Raw genomic sequence first — 24,242 nt, forward strand, 5'->3', positions numbered from 1 at the left:
TATGGTGAATTGTTAAGCAGCATGAGATTTAAGTTGCAGAACTTCCGTTGCTTCAGAAGAAAGAAAAGGTGTTTTAAGTAGTCTGTTGTCTTTAATAGGGGAATATCACTCATATCAGCACATTCTTGAACGATGCATTAGGATTATTTATGATCCCATCTGCCTTCAATCAGGATCCATGTACCTTTCATATACTACACACATCATTTAGATTGAATAACACAAATTCTTGGGTGAAACGGTCCCACTGTGAGCCATTTCTCATACTGTCATACATGGATTGAATAGTCCAACTAATACAATTATTAGCATGAGTTCCTTGTTTTGAGGTCGTTTTACCGAGAGACGGTCTCTCACAAGAATAGCTCACTGAATTAATGTTGCATCTATGTTCACTCAAACTCAGAAAAAAAACTCACGTTATTAGGTCAATTGGGCAATCTTTGAGAGATGAATTAGTTGTTTAAAGTTTGTTTGGATTGAGAAAATTAAGGAGAAAAGAAAGGGATCAATTTGGAGTGATATATTTTCCTTTATTTGGATATCAATTCTAAAGGAAGGTATATCATACAAAGGGATTGAAATAGATGGTCCTTTGATTTTGTTAGTCAATTCTTTTTAATATAATGGAAAGTATTTTAAGAAGTGAACGGGATGGAAGGAGAAGAGAGATTCGTGTGTTTTCCTTCTAAATCTTTTCAGTGTTGGAAAATTTTATTTTGTACAAAATGAGAAATGTGAAGGTGCTTTCTCCTTTAATTTCCTTTCTACCATTTCTTTACCGTTTGGTATTCCATGAAGAAAATATCAAAATATAGACTTTTTATTTATTTCTCTTGCTTTTCCTTTTATTTTCTTCTATTCAAACATATTATAAAAATTGAATGATTTGAAAGAAAAATGGTATGCATAATTCTTTGTCTTTCTTTTCTTGTCTTCCCACTAAACAAAGAGGACTCTCTCATTTTTTCCCTCTCCTCTCTCTTGTCCTTTCCCCTTCTTTTCTCCTTCCGGTCCGTTTGGTTAGTGATACTAAATGGTAGTAATGAAAACGATTTATAGTGTAAAATTTCATCTAAAGTTTCATATCATTTTCATGGTAATAAAACTTTAATTATAAAAAAGTTTTTTTGTTTACAAATTTCCATTACTACCTAATACCACCTCTTCTAATAGTAATGCATTGGAATGAATTTTATGAAAAAAATGAAATGATTGAAGTTGGATAAGCATGGCCATTCAAGGTAGCCAAGAGATTTTTCAACTAAAATTACACTAGTTTTTTATTCTCATTACCACCGTTTATTACTACCTATTAAACGGGCCGTTAATTTTTTCCCTCTCCTTCCCTTCTTTTCTTTTATATATCCTTACCCAAACACACAGTGTAAATATTTCAATTAGGATTCATTCTGTTAATGATATTAAAAGGTGGAAATGATGGTGAAAATATATGTATTTGAATTATGTCAACAATTTATGAAAATTAACACTTAAATTTATTTTTATTACCACTTGTTGGCTGTTAATACTATTATTCTTTTATTAGAGCGAGAGGAAAGAATTCAAGAATTGTCTGAATTCAAGAATCAAATCCTAATAGCTAACGTTGGTGTTTGCTTGTTCATTTTCTAAATCAATTGACATCAAACAAAATTTAGAGCTTGGGTTATTAAGGAGCTTTATTACAACTGCATGATTAATTAATTAACATAACATACAAGAATGTGAGCACAGCATGTAAGGTTAATAAAATAACAGGTCTTAAGAGCCAGTCTCATATTGAGAACAGTAGACCAATCGGTCTAATTATAATTTTTTATAATATGTGATCAATAATTGATCAATTTAAGGTTATCATTGATACTTTTAAGGTTAAAAATGATTTCTTTTGTATGTTTATAATTGATTAATTAATTGATCATTTCATATATAATTGATCACTTAAAGGTTTGAATTGCGTTTACCGTCGAAATTAAAACTGTAAAATAATTGACTCATTTAAGGTTTATAAACTTGTAGGTAGAAATTAATAATTTTAAACTTAAAATTGATCATTTTAGGTCAAAATTAAAAATTTTTATCTTAATTGATCTGTTAAGGTTTACTTCAAATTGAAATTAATCACTTTAATGTCATAATTGATAGTCTTAATATGAGACCGCCACTTGCGAGTTTTTGTATAACAAAATATTCGTTAATTTCAAGATTTACAAACAATTCATGTAGATCAAATTTTTTTAGTAGAGTAAGAATAGTCTCTCAAAAAGACCGTCTTTCACGAGAATTTGTGATTCTAATATGGGTTTTGTCTCATAAAAAACTCTTGGGGCCCATGAGCCAAAACCATGAACAGACTATTAGCGAAAATTTTTTAAAAAAAAAAGCATATTTTCAGAAAAAATTTCAGAATAAGTTTACAAAAATTTTAATTTTCAATATAATCATTTTCATGCTAAAATTAAGGTCAAATATTTATTCAGTGTTACTAATAGCGAATAAAAAACTGAAAAAAAAAAGTCAAATCCTTTGATCGTTGTTACTAATAGCGAACAAAATAAATACAATATTATAATGTTTGAAAGAAGAAAATGTTAGTTCGTTGTTATCAACAGCAAAATCGTGGTAAATTTTTGAAAATCAAAATTTTTTCGAAACTTATTTTGAATTTTTTTAAAAAAACTCATTTTATTTAATTTTCTTTGCTCCATCCGTTGCATACTTGTATTATAATACATACAATTGCAATCTAATTCTTAATAGCGTTTGGTAAACAACACATCTTTAACCAATCCATATTCTGATTCTAATTCATAATTCCTATTAATAATCAATTCATCAAATACTGCTTTATATTCCTTTTCATTATCTTCTTTTCAATTCACAACCAACCAATCAAATACAAATTCGCATTCCAACTCAATTCATTATTCATAAATCATAAAAAAAGTCACCCAGCAATATTTGTAATATAATTGATAAAATACAAAATAAATGATGATCAACAATTCCTCTTTCATTTCAGAATTTCAAATTACATGTCAAGAATACAATAAAACTAAATAATGCTTAAAAAATGTGCTCTTCATACTTAAAGATGATGATTGCTTTTCTAATACTTAGAGAGTGGGGTGGATTTGGTGATTTAGAGGTGAAAATTTCATTTCCAATACTTCAACAAATATGTTAGTCACTTTTTTCTTCTTTTTTTTTCTTTTTAACTTAATTGTTGATATTTATTATACTATTTTCCTTTTTTAGTAATTAATACTCTTTCCGTTTCTTAAAGAAGTTCCCATTTGCCTGGTGTTTCAATTATTGTTTCCATAAAGAATCTTTCTATTTATATCACAAATTTTGGACAGAATTAACTTTAATCATCCTCATTTTAATATTTTAATAATGCTTACGGTCCCCACATATCTTCCACTAACTTTACTTTGATATTTTTATATTCCTTATGGTCCCCACATATATCCCACTAATATTTTAAAAATATTTTTTATTAGTTATGGTTCCCATATTTTTTCCACTAACTTTCTTTTAATATTTTTTTATTGTTTATAATTCTCACTTTACTTCCATCAAATTTATTATTCAATAAAATATTATCTCCATCATCTAATTAAAAAAAAAATTCTATTTTTCTTAATTTCTATGAACATTTCTTATAGGAACATCATTAGGAAACGGAGGGAGCATTTGCTATTTAACTCTAAAGTCACTAACAATTGAATATGAGAAACGATGTGCTAACTTCAAATAAAATGAATAGATATGAACTGAGAATTTTGTGTTAGTCTAGTAATTGGGGGTTTTACATTATATCTCTGCAATATGAATTTAAACCTTACCACAAACCGAAAGAATTAATTCTCTCTCCCATACATGTAGGAATTCTCTAGCTTACACCCAAATCCAAAAAAGAATAGATTTTAATTAACTAGACATAGTAATCGAGGAGAAAAGACCTTCAAGTAAAACTACTTTCAACAAAAGAATATTGTATTTTACTAATTCATTTTAGTTGGTTTGGCGTAGTAGTTTAAGTAGTTGCTAATGGTTTAATAAGGCTAAAACACTACTTTTAAAAACATACATCGTTGGTGAATTAACAATTTAAATAGCATTTAGTATTGTATGTAAGTAACTGTTTTCAAAATATTACAACTTGTACTTGTAGCATTTTAACATCAAAAGTAACGGTTTAAAATTTTCTTTATATTTTTCTCAATAAATTATACTTAAATAGCTATCATAATCGCTACTTCATCGACCATTTTTAATTTACACAACTAATTAAACATGTAAATATTTAACATTTACAATTATACGGCTACAACTATCCACAATTATATTTATTAAGACTTTTAACAACTATCCTTACAACTTATGTTATGTGGAATAAAACCTTATCAAATGTACTCTAACTTTTAAGATTATATAAAAAAAAAAAAAATTACCTAAACCAACATAGTTGAGAAATAAATGACCAATAATATCAAAAAGATAGGAGCACCTACCAAATCAACAAAGTTAAAGAAAGGGATATGTAAAGATATATGAAATCTCATTTTATTCCCTAAGTGTTCAATACACCCAATAAAAGATGCACACTTGACCCAAATATAATTCTCCCTCCAAATTTAAATATCTAAAACAAAACTTTATTGTTCAGCATTGCACACTTTAGCCAAAGTTAAGTACTTAAGCATCAAACAACTCTTATAATATTGAGCACACTATTACTCCCCTACTATTTATTATTATTGTTTTATTTGGTTTTTAAACGTTTAATAATACATATATTTAACTGTAAATATTTTAAATTATGTTTAATTTAAAATTATAAAATGTTAATTTCAATAAAATTTACGTCAAAACGAATTAAATAAGATTTCACTTAATTATGTTTTAACTTATAAATTAAAAATAAAATACAAATTAGGAGTGATTAATAAAAAATGGGGAAATTATCAATAGTACCCCTGTGTTTTTGCATTTTATCTTTAGTATCCTTTTGTTTTTTCGATTATCAATGGTACCCCTAACATTTCATGCTAATTACAATCGTAATATTATTCAAGTTTTTGTCGTTAAATCCTTTTAAAAACAAATCATGATCAGTTTGTTATTTATTTACAGTTAAACTGATCATGGTTTGTTTTTAAAAAGATTTAACGACAAGATAACGACCAAAACTTGAATAATGTCACGATTGTCATTAGCATGAAATGTTAAGGGTACCATTAATAATCACAAAAATACATAGATATAAAAAATAAAGTGCAAAAACACGTCAATACCATTGACAACTTCCAAAAAAAAAAATAAAAAATCAAATGTGGGGACGGCGGGACGAGTATTGGTTTTACTTCACTACTAGGAGACAGGAGTACAACTCTCTTATACTTCAATTCTCCTTCATCTATTTCCGCCATTGTTAGACCTTCAAAAGCCCTAAATTTACATCAATGGCGCCCATCGATCCTCACTCTTACACCGATTCAACTCACCCATTCACAACCCATATCTCACTCTCTCTCTACTTCGATTTCCCTGCTTCAGAAATCTACTCTTCTGCTCTCCTTTCTTTGTCTTCCCCTCACACTGGCTCCCTCTCTCTCGATACACGTTCTCTCTCCATCAATTCAATTGTCGACCCTAAAACCCTTACTCCGATTCCCTTTTCTCTTTCCTCCGAAATCGACCCTATCAAAGGTGCCCTTTTGACAGTCACTCTCTCTAATCAATCTGAATTTCTCATCTCCTTCAAAACTTCCCCAAATTCTTCTGCTCTTCAATGGCTTTCACCTCCGCAGACTTTTAATAAGAAATTTCCGTTTGTTTATACCCAATGTCAGGCTATACATGCCCGTTCAATCTTCCCGTGCCAGGATACGCCGGCTGCTAGGATTAAGTATTCAGCTAAGCTGAATATTCCTCAATCGCTCTCCGCTGTCATGTCTGCTCGACATGTCGAACGCCGTGTGCCGGTTTCTGGTGAGATTATTGTTTTGTTTTTCTCTTGCTTTGCAATGATCTACTATCATTTGGAAATACGTTGATATCACTTTACTCCTGCCTCTTCCTAGTAGTGGTGAATAATACTACAATATAGTGGGTGGAATAATATGTTGTAGTATTTTTTTAGCTGTTTTATCATGTATGCTTAAATTTTTATTTTTTGTGGCTTGTTAAAAATTGAAATGAAATAATTGACTGGGAGAAATAGTGGAAATTTGTCGTTGAAGTTGAGTGAATAAAAAATTAGGTTGGATTTGTAGAGTTGAGTTACCCAATTATACATTTTCTTTTTAGGAGGAGTTAACTAAAATGATGTAGATTTTGGATTAACAAGAGTGAAGTATGGATTGAATTCAATTTTTATAAAATATCATGACAATATTGTAGCTATTTTCTTGCAAAGAATCTTGAAAATTGAGAAGATGGACAAGTCAAATAAGAATGGTGATGCCAGTCTTAGAAGAGGTTGCTGAACTATCTTTAAACTCATTTTTACCATTAGTAATGGATGGAATATAATTTTTTGGTATACGAGGGTACGACTTAAAATGATCTTGATAGGTACATCACAAAAGTTAGAAACGTTTTGCCTTTTCCCTTTCATTTTAGAGTAGTTTTGAGGTGGGGGTTGGGGGGGAGGGTGTGGGAGGGGGTAAATTGTGCTTGACTTCCATTTATCGATGAATTATGCACCATTGTTTAGGTTTCATATTTCATCATGTAAGTGGAGCACTTTTTGTCATGTAACATCATCCCTAATTGACTTTAGGTGGTCTCTTAGACGGAGAACTAGTACTTTTGAGGATAAATATAACATTGTTTTTGAAGAAAGAATAGTGGAAGTTTCCTATATCTTTGATAGTGAAGGGAATAAAAAGTGAAGTGAGAACTTTCCAATTGGACTAGAGATTTTATTTTTGGGTTTTCATTTTTAGGGAAGATCTTTCCATTGTTTTGACTTGTGGCGTGTGATAATGTAAAATGCTTTTTAAGCTGGTATGACATAGTTGGACTTTGTTTTTAACAAGCTCTATGATAGTGCATGCTATTGCCATTTATAGAATTTGTTTGTGATGAAATTTTTTTTCTAGTTTCAAGAGTTTTGGTTGTCTAAAACATCACACCCATATCTTAAATATATCTTCTTATAATCATAGTGTCTTTGTCCCTAAAAGAATGTCCCATTTCTAACTATGTATGTGCTTAATAAAAATTCCATTGGCCTTGTGTGGTCATATTGTATCGCCAAATTTTCTCTCATCCATACGTAAGCTTCTACCATTCAATTCTCGCATCAACCCCACTTGACCAGTCCAAAAATCTCTTGCCACCCCATTGGACCATACTTTTGGAGTCAGAGAAGTATATATTTATACTAAGAATTTGGAAGATCATGTATAGATAGTTTCTATGATACATGAGTGTTTAAATTGTGATTGGATTGCCAATATTGACTTCACAGGTGAGGCAGCAATGGCATGTGATGATTCAACTTGGTGTGCGGAAGATAGGGTTGTGGAAGATTTTGTGATGGAGCAACCAATACCCCCCTACCTTTTTGCATTTGCTGTTGGAGAAATCAGCCACAGGGAAGTTGGTCCAAGAACAAGAGTATATGCAGAATCGGTGCCTACTGTTTTAGATGCAGCTGCAAGAGAATTTGCAGGTGCAGAGGATATGATTAGGCAAGGGGAGAAGTTGTTTGGACCTTATGATTGGGAAAGGTTTGATTTACTTGTTCTGCCTCCCAGCTTTCCATATGGGGGAATGGAGAACCCGAGGATGGTATTTCTGACACCTACAGTCATAAAAGGGGATGCAACTGGAGCACAAGTGGTGGCTCATGAACTTGCTCATAGTTGGACCGGCAATCTAGTTACAAACAAGAATAATGAACACTTTTGGTTAAATGAGGTATGCTGTTGACATTATAAGTGAAGTGCATCACATTTATTTTTATTTTTTTTGGTCAAACTTGCATTTTATTGTTGTGTTTCATCTGTTTGGAGGTTAGTGTATCTTCTTTGAGGTCTAAACTCATCTATATTTCCTGTTTCTAATTCTTTTAATTGGATTTTTATCACATAATACTTCATATAGATTAATTTCTCTTGGAGTCTTGGTAGATTCAATTCTTTTAAGTGTTTGTGTTTATTTCTCATTGATTATGAATTCTTATGGTCATTATTGACTTAGTCAAAGTTGATTTTTTTGGGATAATTTTGAGAGCTTTATGATGTACGATTCAAAACTTTATCTCATTACTTGGAGATTGCAAAAATTTGAAGTATAAGTTTGCAAGGTCAATTTCTTTTACTTTAAGATAAAACAAAAGTGGTTTAATACTAATAAATTCAATTCAATTTACTAATAAGAAGTACCATTTAGTTTAGTTCTAAAATTCCAGTTCAACAATATTAAGTTCAAGTCAAAAAATATAACATATAAAATGTTAAAAAATACCCTAAAGTAACTGACATTCCCCTAAAATACCAAAAAAAAATTCATTATATATCCCTTCTTCTAGACTTACTTGCTTTCTACTTTTTTTTTTTCTTTTTTTTTTGTGTATTTTTTTGTGAAAGGATCTCATTATCTTATCCTAATGAAAGGGTTTGTGTTAAATTTTGGTTGGTCCAACCATACTCAAAACCAAGCCTTATTCTTTTAGTCGATTCAGATTCAGTCATAATTCCATAAGGTGGACCATTATCCAAATCAATAGGCCTTTGTGGATTTATTGTTCAAAACGGGTCCGTTAACACTAGTTGTTCATTTTAATTTTTCTATTGGTTGTTGGAGTAAAGTGTCGCTTATCATGCTCTTCCTCTTTATTAAGCAAAAGTTGGACCAAATTCAACCTGGACTTGTAAGGTCCAAAGATATTAGTTAAGGGGTTACAATAATATTCAGGATGGGCACTATTCACCTTCACTTTGTTGAGATGGTTTTTTGAATTTAAAAAGTTGTTTCCAATAATACATGAGCTCATTAATTTCAGCACTCTTGGCTAAACAATTGAACCCATCCTCTATATTCTTCTCTATCTGAGTTGTAAGTACCTTCACCATCAGTCCAACAACTTCTCATTTCCTTAATGTTGACCTGTTGTCCTTCCAATACAACTTGCTCGATTCTTTTCAAACCCATCAATATCTCTCCATACTTCCTTGCTTTTAACAAACTAACTTATGATTCACCATTCATTTGCAACTTCTCATCTCCTCACAATCCAAATTCCAAACCCAACCTATTCTCATCACTGAACCAACCTTTATCCTCTCTCCAATCACTAAATCACTACCTTAGCCCAAGTTTTGGCTTCCTCAGATGCGTCATTGATGTCCTTGGTGATTTTGTTTCTCTCGTCGTCTTAGTGAAAAATTAAGGTTGCATCGTATTGGTCGGTCACGTTGTAAAGGTTTTTGAATTTACTGAATGAGTATTAAGATACTATTAATAAGGAAGGTGTTCCATTGATACCCAAATTTTTATTAGAGTTTGAATGGTTTTAAAATATTGTTATTTTCCTTTATATTGTTTGAAGATTTTTTTCTTGTTCTTAAATCATGTTTATGAATGGGAACTTACTGTTGTTGGGATTTAGACATTGGCATTGTGATTGCTATAATGATTTGGTGAAGTGTGGACACTTAACATTATAAGACTATTCTATAGGTGCTTAGTTCACTATTACTTCATAAATGTAGTAAATTAAAGAAATGGCTTGAAAGCAGTCAAGGGAATTTGAGAGACTTCATAAATGTTGTATACTTGTTGGTTGTAAGTTGCAAGTAGATTTGGTTGAATTAAAAGCCTGTTTTATTTGAATGCTTGTAGTCTTGCAATCCACTAATAATTGCCCAAAATCTAATTATATCTAAATAGTTTAAGACTGCTTTGATGTGAGGGCCCATGCAGAATAGCTTTGATGAAAAGAGCATAGGTCAAATACAACAGTGCCAAAGCCATAATCCCAACTCTCAAGTATTTGATAAGTTCTAGTTAACACATCTAGGTATCATGCTACAAATAAGTTTAATTGAATAGTTTGATACTTGAAATTGACATTTTCAAAAAATAGGTGGTCTAGCTCTAAAGATTGTTACCTCTTATATTTTGAATGGTTTCTTTTCTCCTCTATATTGGTCGTTTTTTCTTTGGACTAGTTAAATTTATAAGAATATTTCCAAGGAGTGCTGTATTTATTAGTGTATCTGAAACCTTTTATGCACTTGTATATTGTTGTACTAGTACTAGACTCTGATTCTCAACATGATTTAGTTCTTCACTTTGTTGGAATTGGTTACCTTACTTCCTTCATGTGAGCAGGGAATATATTTAGTAGGAGTGGGGATTAGTGCATCATTGAATAACCTAGAATCTAGATTACCTTGAAAACAATTCATCTAAACCGAGTGATGTCACTTTCGACTTTAGCTATTGGCAATTAGACAATGGGTCTCCTGCATGTGTAGCTTGTAAGCTTGGTTTATCTCTGTTGATAATTTTGGTCTTGAATGTCTCGGTATTATTCTGCTGAACTTTTGAACAACATGAAGAACTTATAAGCTTCCATATGTGTGATTTTCAGGGTTTCACAACGTATGCAGAAAGGAGAATTGTTGAAGTTGTTCAAGGGGAGGACATAGCTGCTTTAAATATTGGTATTGGATGGAAGGGCTTAAATGATGAGATGGAAAGATTTAAAGATAACATGGAATTTACAAAGCTTAAAACAAACCAGGAAGGGGTTGATCCAGATGATGTATATTCACAGGTTCCATATGAGAAAGGATTTCAGTTCTTATTGCGCATTGAGCGACAGGTGTGTCTGGCTAAAATTTGAATAAATATATTACAAAGCTATCTACAGGTACATAGTTTATTGACCTTTCTGTCATTTTCTTCTATTTGATTTTGCAGATTGGCAGACCTGCATTTGACGAGTTCCTTAAGAAGTATATTTCCACCTTCAAGTTTCAGTCAATTGATACTGATACCTTCCTGGATTTCCTAAAAGCTAATGTCCCTGGCATAGAAAAAGAGATCAATTTAGAGCTTTGGACCGAGGGTACAGGAATTCCGCCAGATGCTCATGAACCAGTATCTAGTATTTATACTAAGATTGTATCGCTTGCAAATGAGTTCAAAAATGGGCAGATGCCTAAGGATGAAGACGTTGCTGATTGGGGAGGGCAGGAATGGGAGCTGTACTTGGAAAATCTGCCTAAATCTATTCAAGCTTATCAGGTGACATTTTCTCTTATTATCAAGTATTTCGTTGTCTTTCAGTTGATCTACTTATTGCTAAAATTTGATCCTCTTGCTAAAGCTATTCCATGCTTATATCACTAGTTGATTTTATTTGCTATATATTTCAAGCTTTTGATGACATACCTTTTGAATTCTTGTTGCTTCACACTAGTATACTTATAGAAATCTATTGATTATTTGAGGGTTTTGCTTTATTCCATGAGCTTGCGGAGCTACCTTTATTTTTTGGAGTAAGAACTGTGAATAAAAAGTATGCTTAGACGTCGTTTGGTTGGCATTGAACTTAAATTCCCATGGGAATCCATTCATGGGAAGTTACTTCCCATGTCAAGTTCCTTGAAATTGAACTATATTGTTTAGTTGACCATAAGAATTTATAATTGACACAATATTTTACAATTACCCTGGGGGATATGGTTATTAAGTTTCAACACATAAGAATTTCGCTTCCTTGAAATTGCTATTTCCCATGTTCTTTAAGTTTTTAGTCAACCAAACAAACTCATTAGGATATTTCTTAGAAATTTGTAATTTCAAGGGAAATAACCTCTAACCAAACAACCTATCAGATTTCTATTGATTTTCCATAGTCCTTTAGTTCTCATCATATAAGTCGCTACTGCTGAATTCATCAGTACAAATCCACCTTCGGTGCATGTGTAATATTTTCCTGTGTACGATGCATAAGATGATTTGAGCATGGTTTCTTTTTATTTTTTCTCTCAACCTTTCGCTGGATTTTTATAGCTATGACAAATAATTATGATTTGTTCAATTGTGTTCGATGCTTACCTAAAACTTGTTTGAAGTTTATATCGGCCCCTGTTTAGAAACTTGCCTGACTTTAAGAGTCTTGCAAATGGTTTTATTTTTCAAGACTGCATGCAAGACTCATAATGTTTACTTCACCAATGCGAGTCTTGTAAACAAGACTCATTGCAATACTAGCAATGTTCAAGAGTTGACATGTGCCAGTGTGCCACTTCAGAAACAAGTTTTTTTTGTGGCATAGTACAAAAATAAGTCTGCATAACGTCACACCGTCTGTGTTATAAAGGCTTTCAATGAAAATGAACCGATTAATCCCACGTTGTTAAGATATTCAAACGACGTTTTGGTCTTCAAAAGATGTCGTCACCATGATCGCGATGCATTTTTGCACTATGTTCCATGGTAATTGTTTGCAACTTTCATAGGGTGTGTGGGGGTGGGGTGGGGTGGGGGTTGGAGAAGTTTAATTGGTTTCAACAATTGTCATTTGGAGTTCTTGTAGGAAATGGGATTGGCTCCGGGAATATATTTAGTTTGTATTATCTTGCATATTAATAAAAAGCAGGGTCAGTTGATAATCTTAATTTTAACAATTTTGTTTTAGATTTAATTGGTTAAATGTTTTCATGCATATTATTGAACTCACAAGTGGCCTGGTGTGACAGATTGCAGCATTGGATGCACGCTTCCGACTTTCTGAATCGAAAGATCATGAAGTGAAAGTAGCGTTTCTTCAACTGGCAATTTCTTCTGGGTGTCAGGATTATTATGCTGAGGTGGAGAAAACATTGAAGGAGGTTGGCCGAATGAAGTATCTCCGTCCCCTTTACACCCATCTTGTGCAAGGTCCTGGAAAAGAAGAGGAGAAAATATTTGCGAAAAGGGTGTTTGCAGAAGCACAGGCTTGCTATCACCCGATAGCTCAGGGCGTGGTAGAAGCCATTCTGTCGAAACATGTGTAGCATCTCAAAGAGGGGACTCTTTGTAGCACTCTTTAACAACTAATAATCAGACTTCCCGATGTGAGGTATTGTTCTCAATGCTCGTCTCACAGTAGGGAAAAGAGAGTGGCCATAAATCATGTGACTTGCCTCACAAATGTACATTAAATTATCGAGATTACATGGATTTTGAACTGCTTATATAATTTCATTGAATAACAAATGTTTCGTATCAATAATCTATACCTTTCTGCGGTGAGAAAATTTAAAACAAATAAGTAAAATATATAAAAAAATCACATTATAGCCAACTTTTCAAACGATTTTTCAAGATAAGCAGTTTTTTTCCAGATCTGAGGTTTGGATTGTTCGCTGTTAATAACAGCAAATAAATGTTGAGGGTTCAAAAAAAGACAAAGGCTTTGTTCGCTGTTACTAACAGCGAACAGAGCTAAAACCTGGTCAAATAGGGTCAAAGCTCTGTTCGCTATTAGTAACAACGAATAAAGCTTTGGCCTTGTTTGACCAGGTCTACTTTGTTTGCTGTTACTACAAAGACCTGGTAAAAAAAATCAAAGTCTGTTCGTTGTTGGTAACTGTGAACAAAGAACTTGACTTTTGTTTGACCAGTCCTCTTTGTTCGCTGTTACTAACAGCGAACTATCCAAACCTTAGGTGTGGGAAAAAACTGCTTATCTTGAAAATAAGTTTGAAAAGTTGGCTATAATGTGATTTTTTTATATATTTTTGCTTATTTGTTTCAAATTTTCTTGTCGTGAATGTATTCTTCATGAGAAGAAAAACCGGTGTCGTAACCCAGATCCTTACGTTAGCTAATTTAAGAATGCATAATACCATTACCGATAATTATTTGGATTAGTTCATAGGATTGATCCAAAACAATGAAGAATTTGCCTTTTGTATTCCTTTTTTCCTTGGCAGTATTATTTTTGTCAAACTAGATTCAACCTTAGTTTCTAAAAGATATCGTATTTGGGTTGGTTCAAGTTAACACGAGACATCACATTTCTCATTATTGGGTGTAGTTATTGGTAGAATTGTGCATAATTCCAAAGCTAGAGGACGTCTCTTGAGAATCATGGGTTAGCATGATATTTTTTATTTAAATGTTGTCTTAAATTGAAATTGACTCATTTAACCTAACATTATCCCCGTGATAAATAATAAATGGAAACTAAAACTTAAACTTGACTCATTCTTTAATCGAGTTAAACATGATTCCTAATTGAAATTTTGTTAATCGACCTAGACAAGCATTTTGTTCGTAGCCATCTTTGACCCAAATCAACTTCAAATTAGAAGTCATATTCAATTGACTTGAAACTCAACTAAACTAAATTACAATAGATTCAAACCTGTATTAATGATCGAATGCACCTCTTGCTGCAACCGTAAGGGACCGGAAAAATGGTTTATCTTCCAATACAAATGCACCAATTTTTAAGAAATAAAGAAGGAAATCACATGGGACCACATAATTTATAAGAGCATCAAATTCGCTTAGGTATAACTCGTGAAGAATTGTTTTCCCAGAGATTCACATCATGTCAAGTCCTTCAGCTTGAACTGCGAGAAAACCCAAAGTATGTAGGCTGTTAAATGCATCTTCTAACACTAACCATTACACCAACTTTGGACATCTGATCTAGCATTAATGCGAATTTGGAACAGTAAGAGCAGGTTAAGATTCAGCTACTTATGTTTACTAACAATTCAAGTCAACCAGCAGCTGGATTGCAGAATACAATTGCAATTCATGCATATGACAAATTCCTATCTAGATGTCGAGGGTGAGAACAAATAACCCTTGAGTTCGGTCTAAAGACTAGTTTAAACGGATGTGTGTTTAAGCCCTTCTAATGACCTCTAGATTCAAAGCAGTTACTTTCCACTGTGATAATGTTTAACGATGATGGATCTGCACAAGTAACAAACTTAGCTTGGAGGTGTCCAGGAAACCCACTTCGATGCTCAAGTCCGAGAGTGGACAAATAACAACGGTTGCTCCTAGTTCAAGGAACCTCCAACAAGTAAGCAATAACAATGGGGTTTAATGGTGGACATGAGGTCATATTATGGTGTCTCAAACCTATATGAACTAGAGGTCTTGGACTATATTAATGGACGCTAGAGAGAAACTATTCACCGCCATTTTCTGTAATTCCATGAGGAAATCCCGTCGTCATCCTCTTTATAAGAATTCATCCTAAGAGGTTGAGAGGAATACCTGGTGTGTTTGGCGGGTGGCCTTGAAGGCTTTAACTTCCCAGCCCAGTCCTTTATTCGTGCAAGGCATGTGCTTGTTTAGTTGACCGATGTTGAGACCAATTCCAAACGGTCTACTTAATGAAGGTTGGATCCAATCGGTATATGTTACTTAAAGCCCTTACTGTCTTACATAAGACATTTCCGAAAAAGATGACTCAATGGAATCCTTTCACTACCACTCTGATGATATTCTGCACAAGTCGAGAATGTACTATGCAGGTGTCTCTCAGCCCATATCTCCAGCATATCTTAACACACCAACAGACAAACTACTTTAGGTTGGTACACCAGGTACAGCAGAGTCGCAGCACAAAAATGTCAAGCTCTACATACCCATCTGCATCGAGTACAACAAACATTTGCTGCACTATTGAACACTGCATTTGGTATTTCTGCTATTTCAATCAACCTTACGTCAAGTGCAAAGTGCAAACCACAAAAGAAAACATTGCCTTTGGGCGTGCCAGTCTCTGATGGATTACCAGTACATTTTCGTTGTCTTAGCTCTATGTTTTTGCAAAGGAAGGCGTGGAGTTGATTGAACATAATGGATTTGGAGGAAATCAAGCCCACATCAGATACTCCTCAAATGTTAAAGTTAAGTGCAATTTTCGCTTATATAAGGCAAGCCATCCTTTCACAGTATTTTTGTTCACTGACAAGAACTACTTCCGACTGTGTAGTTCATGATAACTACATAATCAATGTACACTTCAAACAACAACAATGGGTTGTTCGGAGTCCAAGTCTTTGTTTGTTTAAAGGGAATGAAAATAGAGAATGAGAATAAAAAATGAGAAAGTCTCTAAGATTAAAGTCTTCGGGGAGGATGGTATTTGTGGTTAAACTTTCATTTTCATCTCTTTCTTCCAAGTCCTTAACATGACAAATAAGGGATAAGGCATTTTTATCTTCAAAGTCTCATCTTAAATATCTCATATTAAAGTCTCATTAGTCCCATTCCCTTGTGCCAAACACCCCCCAATAGTAAATATGCTATATGAATTACGCTCATGTCATAATTAGAATAAATATACTATCCAAACTAAAGGCTAAAGCCATGGTTTTGAATCTTGGATGCTTCAGGTTATTGTCACAGTAACACTTTAGCAGGCACTAAGGAGAGTTTGCGGCTATTATGGCCTAACATCGCAGTTAGATTGCTAAAAGCCCATGATGCAGCCCTTCAAAAAGGATCTGGCTATCAATGGGTCAACCCATACAGAAGTTAAGCAGGTCGAACCAGGCTTATAAAGGGTCGGCACAAATCATTCTTAAATTGGTGATATAGAGCAATGCCAAAAGGGGCCAATAACTTTCCTCTTTGATGAACACTGGTGCTATTGCGCTACATTGCTAACTAACAAGAAGTCTGAATAACTCCCCCGTATCAAAAAGTTAACTCACGTTCATTTGATGCAAATTCTTCGTAGATATGAAGACAAATTGGAGGCGCAATTAAGTGAAAGTTGAATACAAGACTTGTCTCCCTAGCATTGGTAATGGGTCAAGAATTATGAATCTTTTACCCTACCAAATAGTAAGCATCACATTTTGAGTAATGCAGTCAAATGGATTAGGAGTACAGAAGCAGGTGACTCTAATACAAGTTGTATTTCCATGTATCCAGGGGCTGAGCTACTAGTGGCCATACGTCGGCCACAGTACACTCTAAAATCAGCGAAAATGTAGTATATGTGGGGTATTTGTCCCACAAATTGTTTTAATTCTACAAAAGTTACCTTACTTGTTGATCTCACTATCAACATAACCAACGAATGCAAATACCCGATACACCTTGCGTTCAACCCCTTCACCTATAAATCTTTTTATGATGTGGATATGGAAATTTTCGGCCCCCTTGACTCTAATTTCTGACTTAGCCTCTGCATTTATCTAATTTTTTGGGGGTGAAATTAGTTCGGATAAAAAAAGAAAAGCAATATGATTATATACTAGAAATGGGGTAGTCTAGAACTTCCAAAACATACCATATATATGTCGGAACCAACTCAACCAAAAGGTTAAGCTTATGGTTGAGGCCCCGTAATATGTTATATACTCTAACACGCTCTCTTACACAAAAGCCCTTTAAGCTAGAAATATGGATGCAAACATAGGCCCTCTTCATATCTGGCGCCAAATATTCCACTTTAAATGAGGGGTGGTTGATTTTCAAATCCATAACCTTTTGTCACACTGGCTTGTGATATATGTCAAGTAACCAAACTCAACCAAAACCTTAATCTTATTGTTGAAGCCTGAGAATATGTTATAGTATAGGCAAACCAAACAATCATGACATGAACTCAAGGCAAACAGGCAATTAGAAAAAATTGAAAGCAGGCAAACATTTGCAATAACACTAGCAAACTAACAAGGAGCGCAATCACACTTGAAAGAACAAAAACAGATTTGATCATATAATTTGGTTCCATTTCTTTAAAATTTCTTAAAAATGCATCATACAACTTATAATTTCCAATGTTACATCTACAAATCTCCACTAATAACAACAAAATCAAATTCCCAACACCAAGATACACAAAAGAGAAATGAAACTTGCAATAATTAGAAAATAAAACCTCATCCTTGCTGCTGTTCATCTTCCAGCTTCTTAATATAAGCCTTCAAAACCATAACTAAATCTCTAGCAGGAGCTTGAAGAGTACCCACAAGAGCATTTCCAGGGCTTTTCAAAGAACCCAACAATTTAGCATAAATTTCAGCTCTTGAAGGCAATGTCTCCAAACTCTTAAATTCTTCAGGCCCATAAAACTTTCCCTCAAAACAAGCACCAGTGAAGTCATTATCTTCAAGCTTCTTTTCCTTCTGGAATGTTCTATAAGGCTTAATAGCAACTGGGATTTCTTCAGTATGAACAAATAGCCAAGCATTCATACCTTTCATACAGGGTTTAATTGCTTCCCATTGAGTATCTTGAATAGCTTTCTCAACAAGGGTATTTTTAGCAACAATGAGAGTAGTATTTTCTGGGAGTGATTTCCTGAGTTCTTGGAATTGCTTAACAGTAAAACCTTTGTAATTGATAGCAGCCAAAAGATAGCAGTTTTCAAGGTGATTCTTAACTGTTTCAACTGTTTCTTCCTTCTTTGTGCGGCTAATTGCAGCTGTGATTGTGAAATTGGAAGATGATTGTTTATGGGTTTTTGAGGAGAAGGAAATTTTGTGGGGTTTTGATGGAAGAAATGGGTTTGGGTAGAAAGAAGAGAATGAGTGGGAGGATTTGATGGTAGGAAGGGGTTTGGAGAGGAAAAGGGTAGCCTCCATTGTTGAAGGAAAGAGGTATGGGATTGAAAGGGTGAAATGGAGAGGATAATGTTGTATCGTTCGGGCTTATGGCTTATCTACTCCCCTTTTTACAAAATCTCTTCCTAACAAGATGCAAATTAAAACTAAGCAATTAGGAATGACAGTTCCATTCAAATTCAATCGATTTGATTTGTGGGAAAAAATTAAATTCAATTTGAGAACATAGATATTTAATTACGAATTAGATTATAGAATAATAGTAATTCAACTTTGAATCAATATAATAAAATGATTATTTAAAAAAATTGTTGTATTTCTTATTTTATTTTTATGCTTTGATATAGGAGTAATATAGAATTGGAACAGATGTTATGTGTTAGATAATTTTTTTCCATTTGCAAGCTCTGAAATTGCTATTGATAGAGGTATTCTTCCTTTCAACATGTTATTATCAGTAACAATCTCAAAAGGATAAATAAGGTATTTTACTGGATTCTAGTGGATGCATGAGCATATTGAAGCTTGGATAAATTTATTTTTTGAATCTTTATAAAGTCTTAATGATCATTTGATGATGACTATAACCCTAAGGGATCAAACCAAAGCAAAGTGTAATCATAGAATTTCAGTATATGTGAAAGAGTCTAAGTATCATAATTCTATATGTGAAAAATTTAGTTAGTAAAATAAAATTTAATCACTAAGAAAATCATCTCATTTTAATCACTTAAGAAAACTATTTCAGTATAGAAAAGAATTTGAGCCAAGTTTATTCAATAGTCTAAGCTATAACATAGAAAAGATAAAATCAGAATCAAGTAATAACTATGACTATATGATGCAATAAAATTGACAGACAATTTTGCTTTCACTTCTTACCGAGAACAAGGGATGATGTTACAATTTGAAACGTTCACCATGAAACGTTTTCTATACATAGATTGAATAGACCAACTAATACAATTATTAACATTTTAACATATATACTTTCTTGTTTTATGGGCGTCTCACTGAAAGACGGTCTTTCACAATTGTAACAATGATCGTAACTATGAGATGAATGATGTTTGAACAAAAAAAAAAGTAAATTGCATATGCGCTCCAGCCTGGTAAGCATTGTGTAAAATTACGATTCTGGTCACAGTTGTGATAATGTGAAGGGGCTTTTGCGGATGGTATAGCATATATCTTGGCCTATATTTCTGTTGGCTCAAAAACCTATACAATACAATTGTTGATACGAATGTTATTTTGCATTGTGCTTGTAGATACCTCCAAAAGTATTGCAATTAATAGTCTAATGTAGCAATCTCTATGGGATGGAATATACAATTAACTTATAGATGAGGCATTTTTATGATTCAGTTATAGTCAATTATAGTTTAATCAAATGCAACTATGTTGCATCTTTCTGAGATCAGTTATGCTAAAAACGTTATGACATTATGATTTCTAAACAGTGAGATACCAAAAGATATGCACCCAATCTTAATCACCCATGAATAACGGATTCGAATTCACTTGAACAAAATCAGAACCATCATGATCACATCCAAATAATTTAAGTATCAACAACCCCAAATTTTCTATATGACAGAAAAAACTCAATATTTTCTTGTTTCCATAAATCTGTTGCAGTTTAGAGACCCTGTGGACGCATAAAATACCTATTAAAGATGGGAAATCTTGTATGAAATGCAGATATGGCAAATAGACTTCTTTTCACTTTTCATGAAACAACTTAAAGTATGCCGGCTATAACACAATATGTTATCACATATATCACAATCAAATTCAAGCATGCTTAGCATAAGATTATAGAAATTTAGTGGGTGACGGTTACCCTGATTGAGGCAGTACTTGCAAAATAATTCCCCAAGAACTTAAAAAAAAAAGATTGAAAAGGCCTAAGCCAAAACAATTTGAAAGGTGTTCGTAAGCTAGTAGAGAAGAATGATGAAGCAAACCATAGAGGCATCAGCCGGAAGTCCAAATGCATCAATTATCTCCTCTTTCTATAGAGGACATAAAAAGTAGACTTGGAATGATGGGATCATATATCAGACTACTTTTGTCAAAGAAATCAACTGTCTTAGGACACAAAAAATTACCTGGATATCCCTACCCAAATAAACTGGATCACTAATGACAAATGCAGATTGAAGTTAACTTTTTCTGGGTGCTGCTTTGATCAACTCTGGGCATAGTTGTCCAGTTTTTATATTGTGATACAGGATCAATGCCCTTAAAGTATGACATATATTCATTGACTGAGAGTACTTTACTGCAAAATGCAAGCAAAACTTAAGTATAAGAATCCCAAAAGATTCAATGAGGTCATCCTGGTGCCAATATCATTTATCAATTAAATATAAAGAATTGACAGCAGGATCTCCCTTTACAGTTGCAACAATGAGGTCATTCCTTTCCATTAGTTGTTTGTAAACTAGGATTGCTCAACTAGGCTTATCTCATCCTAATGAATTCTTTCACATGATTTAGTTTGCACTTATATGAACAAACTCAATCATGTACAAAATAAAAACTTAATCATTGTTCAAACTTTCCAAAACCAAAAAGGGACAAAAAAGAAATCATATCACATACATTTTTGATGATTTTGCTAGCATGTTTCTCTTTACTTTGGCATCTAGGGAGGAAGGGACAAAAATGATCATCATACACAATAAGACAGTCCTTTTATGGAAGATGCAATTGACTCATATAAAAAGTTGAAGCCTTGAGTAATGAAACTATTCATTCTTTTCAACAATGAAATTTATACTTATCAAACATGATTTATAGAAAAGACTTATATTACCTGAGAAGGCAAAATATTCACACCTAGAAGTTCACTTAACTCTAATGCTCGCTTCGATTCTGGCACACCTGATGTGTGTTTTATATACTATTTTCTACCATGCCCCCATTGCATTTTCATAGCATTCCTCGCATAATTTGCTCAATTTTCTATTGGTTTTTATGCTTGGTTGGAATGTTTGTTTCCTATCTATTTTGTAGGTACAAAGCTGTAATTATGCTAGGAATCGACTCTTGGAGCGAGCTTTGCAAGTTGGAAGGTCATAAGCTACTCAAAGGGTCATTTTTGTGTCGACCAGGTCCCATACCCGGGTGGGTTTCCACATACCCGACCGGGTTTGCACTTGGCACTTAGAAGAATTTGAAGATGCCCTTTGGAAGATAAAGTAGCCACTCGCACCCGGGTGGGTTTCCACATACCCGGCCGGGTGAGCCTCTAAACCCGGGTGGGTTTCTAGACTACCGACCAGGCTTCCATTGAAGATCAAAATGCTCTGCTGCGTACCCGGGCGGGTTTCCTCTTACCCGACCGGGTTTACTCTTGAACTTAGAAAATTTTTGGTCTTGAAGATTTAGTTGTGCTGCGCACCCGGCCGGGTTTCCACATACCCGGCCGGGTCCTGTAGTTATTTTCGATAGTAACTTCCCATATCCTCCGATCTTTTTTTTAAGGATATAAATAGCTTTTGAGGGGGAATTTTGGAGACGGTTTTTTTTTCTCTGTTTTGAGGGTTTGGTATTGAAGGGATTTCTCATACTATTTGCCTTGGGGGATTGCTAATCAACACTTCGACATTGTAATTTTAATCATATTGAGGGTATTAATTTCAATTCTAATTTCTTGTTTTTGTTTATTATTGTTATCTTTGAATGCTTGTTTCTCCATTAAATTTGAATTTGATTTTCTCCATGAATTTCATTGTTGAATCACTTGTTAGTTTTAATATGCTTAGTGAGTAGTTTTATTTCTAGGGTTTGGTGAAACTATGCAAAAGGTCATGATTCTTGTTTGATTTTAGGATTTAAACTTGGTTTTTCTAGGTGATTCAATTGATGGGTCTTAGATTGGTTGCATGTTTGGCCAATTTTAAAATTTTATTCGCTCAACTCTATAAGCGAGAGTTGCGAGTTTGAGTGAACAATTTCCTTCTTTGAACAATTAAGCTTTAATCGCGATAGCTTGTTTTATTGTTTGATTGTCGAAGTTGTTTGCGAGAGCAACACCTTCCTTCGCCTATATTCATTCCTATCCCAATTGTTGTTCATGAATCATGATCGATGCATAGTGAATCCTTTTAGCCCTAGGTTTTTAATTATTGAATTTTATTACTTTCTTGTCTTTGCGTTCTACTTAGATAAAAAAAAATCCAACTTTTGATCGTTAGTAATAGTGAACTTGGTTCAATTTGTGACTTTATTTGTCCTTCCACAGTGGTTCGACCCTACTTTCCCAACTATACTAGTTAGGTGAAATAGCAATTATTTTTGATAGTAAAACGACCGATCAAAATTTGGCGCCGTTGCCGGGGAAGGGCAACAATTTTACTTTTTGAATTTAGCGTTTGCTTTTGCTAACCCACTCGAGGAACAACTGTTCTTCGAGCGTATTTACGTTTGTTCTAGTGTTTTTGTGCATGACCAGGAGTACCAACAAGCAACTTTTGCTTTTTGATCCTGAAGTTGAGGCAACTGCTCGTAGAACACACGCAAGTGCAAAGAAAAGGAGGGCGGAGGCTCGTAAACAAGCTCAACAGGCCTCTCAATCTCTTGACATGGCGGCCCAGGCTCCCGAGAGAACTCTTAGGCAGTCTACACAGCCCAAGGCTAGCAATGTTACCGCGGGGATAAGGATGCCGGCTACTAATGCTGGAAACTTTGACATCAAATCCCATGTTATGAACATGATCACGGGAAATCAGTTCTATGGTCTTGACAATGAAGAACCCGTTGATCATCTGTAGAAATTCCTTCAAGCATGTTCTTTACAAAAGATTACTGGGATGACTGACGACGAGCTCTACTTGTACCTCTTTCGTTTCTCTTTGGCAGGCAAGGCTCAGCGTTGGTATAACTCTCTTCCCAACACCATTACTACTTGGGCACAATTGTCTGATGGTTTCTTAGTGAAGTATTATCCTGGTTATAAGACTCATGACTACAAAGTTAAGCTCTATAGTTTCTCACAAGATGCGGGGAAGACTTTTCATGATGCGTGGGAGAGATTCAAAGATTACCAATATATGTGCCCTCATCACGCTATTGAGAAGGAATTTCTTATGCAATCATTTTATAATGGTCTTGATAATGAGACTAAGAGGATGGTAGATGGTGCGGCTGGCGGCTCTTTCATGAACAAACAAACTTCTGAGGCTATTTCACTCTTGGATACTCTTGCTGAAAATCAATGGAATAGCTCATCTAGGCGCGCAGCTCAAGCACCAAGGAAGGGGAAGCATGAAGTTGAAACTTATTCCCTTCTATCATCCCAAATCTCAGCTTTGAATGCGAAAATTGATGGGATGTGCATGAGTGCTAATACATCTATGCCCGTCAATGCTATGGCTACCTCTAGCCAAGGTGGAGTTTCTTGTGATTATTGCGGTGTGCATGGTCATTCTCTAATGGAGTGTTCTGTTAATCCCAATGGAGCTATGGGAGTGCCAGAGCAAGTCAATGCTTTTCAAGCTCGTCCTTCTTTCAACAACAATAGCTACTATCCTGCAATTCGGAATCATCCTAACTTGTTATATCGCAGCAACAATGTGTTAAATCCTCAACAACAACACTTTCCACCACAAGCACCACAACAACAATATGGGCAGCATCAGCAATATCAACCCAATC

General features: G+C 34.0%; 2 protein-coding genes and 1 non-coding gene across 3 annotated transcripts; 1 reads left to right on the top strand and 2 right to left on the bottom strand.

The window, feature by feature from the left end:
* Positions 1 to 5,326: 5,326 nt before the first annotated feature.
* LOC130801186 (leucine aminopeptidase) lies at positions 5,327 to 13,255 on the top strand. The gene is made up of 5 exons (XM_057664967.1): positions 5,327 to 6,003; positions 7,490 to 7,941; positions 10,622 to 10,855; positions 10,954 to 11,280; positions 12,741 to 13,255. Exons 1-5 carry the CDS (start codon positions 5,475 to 5,477, stop codon positions 13,035 to 13,037), a joined length of 1,839 nt encoding a protein of 612 aa, XP_057520950.1. The 5' UTR covers positions 5,327 to 5,474; the 3' UTR covers positions 13,038 to 13,255.
* A 4,445-nt stretch (positions 13,256 to 17,700) lies between these two features.
* On the bottom strand, positions 17,701 to 18,799 carry LOC130801187 (50S ribosomal protein L10, chloroplastic). The gene has a single exon (XM_057664968.1). It carries the CDS (start codon positions 18,594 to 18,596, stop codon positions 17,892 to 17,894), a length of 705 nt encoding a protein of 234 aa, XP_057520951.1. The 5' UTR covers positions 18,597 to 18,799; the 3' UTR covers positions 17,701 to 17,891.
* A 4,753-nt stretch (positions 18,800 to 23,552) lies between these two features.
* LOC130801992 (small nucleolar RNA R71) lies at positions 23,553 to 23,658 on the bottom strand. Its single transcript, XR_009039711.1, has one exon. It is a non-coding gene; the product is annotated as a small nucleolar RNA R71 (small nucleolar RNA).
* Between the last annotated feature and the right edge of the window lie 584 nt (positions 23,659 to 24,242).

This window comes from Amaranthus tricolor, chromosome 15 (genome assembly GCF_026212465.1).
Source record: "Amaranthus tricolor cultivar Red isolate AtriRed21 chromosome 15, ASM2621246v1, whole genome shotgun sequence".
In the NCBI taxonomy this organism is placed as follows: Eukaryota; Viridiplantae; Streptophyta; class Magnoliopsida; order Caryophyllales; family Amaranthaceae; genus Amaranthus; species Amaranthus tricolor.